This window comes from Crocodylus porosus, unplaced genomic scaffold (genome assembly GCF_001723895.1).
Source record: "Crocodylus porosus isolate Cpor-Errol unplaced genomic scaffold, CroPor_comp1, whole genome shotgun sequence".
NCBI lineage: Eukaryota > Metazoa > Chordata > Crocodylia > Crocodylidae > Crocodylus > Crocodylus porosus.
The window spans coordinates 1,254,715-1,259,313 of NW_017728944.1; the positions used below are offsets into that span (position 1 = coordinate 1,254,715).

General features: G+C 52.0%; 1 protein-coding gene across 2 annotated transcripts in view; it reads right to left on the minus strand.

The window, feature by feature from the left end:
- CACNB1 (calcium voltage-gated channel auxiliary subunit beta 1) overlaps positions 1-4,599 on the minus strand; it is a 33,183-nt gene that overhangs the window by 10,501 nt on the left and 18,083 nt on the right. For both annotated transcript variants that reach the window (XM_019550273.1, XM_019550274.1), the window contains 4 exons: positions 3,905-4,027; positions 3,651-3,787; positions 3,245-3,321; positions 2,105-2,262 (listed from right to left, as the gene is read on the minus strand). In XM_019550273.1, the coding sequence (XP_019405818.1) occupies positions 2,105-2,262; positions 3,245-3,321; positions 3,651-3,787; positions 3,905-4,027 (495 nt within the window). The remainder of the gene's footprint in view (positions 1-2,104; positions 2,263-3,244; positions 3,322-3,650; positions 3,788-3,904; positions 4,028-4,599) is intronic.

Consider the following 4,599-nt stretch of genomic DNA (forward strand, 5'->3'; position numbering starts at 1 on the left):
GCAGGAGGGGCTGCTGGAACTTGGTTCAGGCAGCAAGGTGGAGGACTCTAGAGGGAAAGGGGGTTAATTCAGCTTTCCCCTACAGTGGGGGCAGCTGAGGCCCAGGTGCATGTCCCCCAGCACTGCTCAGCTCCCACCCCTTGCTTTCTCCTGTATTTTGCACCTGCCTCCTGCTTCATATAAGATTTTTTCATCCCGTTGGGAACAGCAGATGTACCCCTCTGCTCCAGCCTCTCTTCTGCATGCCATCTCGGTCCCTGCCTATGAGAGCCTCCTGGCAATAAAGAGCTCCTCCATGCAGCCCCTCTCCTACCTTGGCATCAGCATCCTCCCCTGGCTGTTACCCCTGCAGCTCCTTGGCCCCTGCTGCCTCTCCCCACTTGCCCTACCCTGAATAATTCCTCCCTTGTAAAACCCTGGGGAGGAATGCCCTGAAACAGACTGCTGCTCCCCTCTACTCACTTGCCTCAGTGTAACCCCAGGGGCAGTGGGGTAGCTGCCTGCAAACCTCATACCTGGCTGCTCCTGCAGGCCACTGGTACCCCACAGGGTCCACCTCCCCAGCATCTAACCCGGGATGGATGGAATGTTCCATTCCCATGTTTCTCAGTGAGGGCCTTAGTGGAACATTCCATTCTCATGCTTTTAACAGGGTTGTGGACACAGCTGGGAGAATTAGGGGGAAAAAAATGGTGAATACTAAATTCACCCAAGAACTAACATTTCAGAGCGGAGAGAAGAACAAAACTATCCATAAATAAATTTGGCAAATGGTTACAACTAAAAATGATAGGTCGGGGAGAACCCCAAAGCCTTCTGAATCAAGTGTTGTAAGAGGAATTGCCTGATTTTGGAAATGCCAAAATGCTTTTCTGAAGCATTTTGGGGAAAGCACTGCCATTTTCCAGCTTGAAACAGCACTGGCATTTAAAATTGCACCTGCATTTCCAAAAAAATAAAATAAAATAAAGGGGGAAGTGAGAAAGGTTATAGAACGGGTCAACAACATTTTTGGACAGAGTGCCAACTTCAACTTGTAAGATGTTGGTGTGCCATGGACGGACACTGGGGGAGTTGCAAAGGGCCCAATCCTCATCATGACAATTCAGCCCTGGTCCCTTCTCCCCCTCCGACCCAAGGCACACATGCCAAACAAAATGCCTTCACTTGCCACGCTCTGGCACCTGTGCCGGGGGGAAGCCTACCCCTGTTATAAAAGGTTAAATAGCTCCAAAACAAAACCATCCTGTTGTCTTTTGGGTCAAACACTTTCAGGCTGACCCAAAACACAACTTTCCAATTTGTTGAAACACTGGATCCATTTCCATGTTGGTTCGGGTGGAATGAGTCGGTTTGATCCAGTTTTGGGGATCACCCACTAGATCTCCCAAATTGATCGCTGGTGAACCAAAATACCCCTGGAATGTTCCACTCTAATGTTTCACGGGGGGTATCATGGAGGGGGGCAACGGTCCATGCTTCATGTTGCTCCCCCTTCAAAACCACTGGAATGTACCTGTCCCATGTTTCATGGGAGGGAGCCGTGCTGGAACATTCCATTCCCATGCTTCACGGGGGGGGGGGGAGGTTGACTGCCAGAATGCTCTTAATTCATGCTTTAAGTGTGTGATCACTGGAACATACCATTCACGTGCCTCAGAAATGTGTGCATTGGTGCACTGGGAGGGCAGCACAGAGGTTGCTGGACCTGTCTGGGCCATGTTGGAGGTGGGGATTCCTGGCACACATCACGTACATGGGTGATCCCGCCTTGGCCCTCATGAGTACCTCCACTTGGACAAGGTATGCTGGCTTTCGTCAGATGATTCTCCTGCCCCATAGCATGCTTTATGGCACCTCATGTGGCCAGGACCCACAACCCAGTTCAATAGCTGAATGATGACCAGACCAGATTCAAGCTGTGCCTGTCCCCATACCCATCCCCACCCCCACACCTCCTTCGACAAACCCAGATCTCTCAAAGAGAGGCATCCGGCCTCACTCTCAGGGCATATGATGGGTGTTAAAGGCAGGCAGGAGCACAGGTGCAGCAGGCGGGTGCAGAACCCCAGCAGGGAGCATGCCCTGAACCGGGCTCCTTTACCTTCTTAAAGAAGGGGATGCGCTTGATGTTGGAGGGGGGTGTGGTGACACTGCTAGCACTAGTCTTAGGGGAGCGGTGGTTCTCCAGGCCTTCGGCCTCCTCATCTTCTAAGTCAAGGGCATCAGGGTCATAAGCTAAGTTAGTCATGTCCAGAGTACCTAGGGAGGGCCATGGGGAAGGGGAGAAAAAAAGAAAAGAAAAGAAAAGAAAAGAAAGGAGGGAGCAAAGCAAAATGAGTAGAAACAGAAAACGAGAAATGGCTAAAAAGATCAAAAGAAAGAAAACAAATGAAAGATGTGCTCAAGGAGGGAGAGTGATTTGGCAAATGAAAGAGATAGAAGGGTGAAGTAAAACTAGAGCTTCCTGGAGGGTAGAGAGGGGGCTGGGTTGGGGATGAAAGGATGGTCTGGCAGCCCAGCTGGGATTGACTTAGTGTCTCCACCTGCCAGGTCACTGGGATAGATGGTGGCAGGTCCCCTCTCCATGCCTGTGCAGATGTGCCAAGGCAGGGATGCACATTCAACCTTCTGTCAGAAACTCAAGTGCCTAACTGAAGACCATGTCTCTGTGTGTGTACTAGCATCAATGGTGGACTCAATAGTCTGCCACACTGCAAGAGTTGCTTGAGCAGCTGCCCTTGGGTGCACTGTCCTCTGTCTTACTCTATGTTGTTGTGTGTTGACTCATAGGTCCATGTGTGCTAAGTACTCCCCTACACTTATACCCTTATCTCTGCCTTGTACTGGGGCCAAAAGGGATGAGGGACGTTTGTGGGTGGGGAGAACTTAGGAATCCTGATGTAGATCCTGGGATAAGTGTTGGCCACTTCTAGATGAGCACTTCCACCTCAAGCTGCTGGGGCTTTAGCTGATCCCCAACATTAGGCAGACAGGGGATCTGTCCTGGGCTTCCCTCACCCTGTGAGAGATCAGTAGGGAGTCAGCTGCAGTAAAGGTGCCTTAATGGTAGGCTTACTGGCATCTGAAGAGATGAAAGGAGGAAGGGACCTGTCATTTCAGCTACAAGGCCATAGTGGGAAGTAATCCCTTCCTTGCTTGCTGACACTGATGCCCCCGTCTGACCAGCTGGGCACTGTCCCATTTCAAACAGTTCCAGGGTTGGGGGCACAGATGGTCTTACCACTGGCAGGTGGGGTGGGTCTGCGGGTCCCCGTCACTACATCTCCCAGGCTGGAGCTGGAGTTGTCCCCTGATTTGCTGCACAGAACAGAAAGGGGAAGGTGGTAAGTACCTCAGAAGGGGATCAAATCTCTGGGGGGGGTGGGATTTCTGAGCAATGGGAGAGTAGCTTTGGCACCCAGATCCTAGGAGACAACATAAATCTGGAACCACCACACCAGGACAGTGCCAATGGACCAGGCAACCATCTAGCTTAGTGGCATGCTTCCCACCTGCCACACATCTAATGACAGGGCCTTGTTGATTGCCCACTGCTCCCTGTTCTGAAATGGCTTTACCCTCCAGTGCACCCAGCTCCAGGCTATGTGATGAGAGCGGTCCCCTCCTTTCCCAGTCTATGTTCCCACCTTGAACTGAGGCGGTTTTGCCTCATCTTTTGCTCCTGCAGCATCCTCATGTTTTCCAGTTTGACAGGGCTAGGGATGAAGCCCACCTCACAGCCCTCCTTCACCAGGCGCCCGATCCACCAGTCATTGTTATATTTCTGCAGTAGGGAGAGAAGTAGTATCTGTAATGTGGTGCCAGGGCCTTCCTCAGCTGGCTACACTGCTCCTCCCAGCCCACATCATATGTCTCTCATCCGTGGACAGACACCACCTACCTCTTTGATATGCAGGAAATCTTTGGGTTCAAAGGAGATAGCCATGCCCTGGACTGGCATGTCATCATTAGGGGATGGGTTGTAGCCCACGTTTGTCCTCACTGCAAATGCTACTGGCTTGGTCTGTTAAGGAGACAAGGTTTAGCAATGGGGTAAAGGAGGCAGGAAAGAGGATGTCGAAGGATCTCATGTGTCCCACCACACAGAACATATCACACTGACCTTTAAAGGCTGCCAAAATTCTCACCCTTTTCCCCAAGCATGTGGAACCGTCCCTGCTGGCACTTCCCTCCTCCACCCCCAAAAATCAAGGTGGACAGGCTCCCTGCCCTGCTGCTCAGTGAGTGGCATGGACTTCCTATGGCCACAGGTTCCTCACACCAAGGGGAGTGAGGTTCTGGGGGGTCTGCAGCAGCATGACAAGGCCCTGATTCTTGGTCAGTCCCATGTGGCTGGGGGTAGGATGTCTGCAGCCAGAAGCTGGCTGCACCTCCTGGGAATGACCAGAGCTAACTGCATAAAGTATCAGGAAACCTGTTTCTACTCTAGCTGTCGCAGGGCTGGGCACTGTGATGCAGTTCCTTTGGAACAGGTTGAAACCTTAGCCCATCTGTGCCCCTTCGAGCTAGCAAAGAGGCCTGAATGCCTATCCTGGTCCCTTACCCCAGAATAATGCTGCCCCCCCCCCCCCCCCC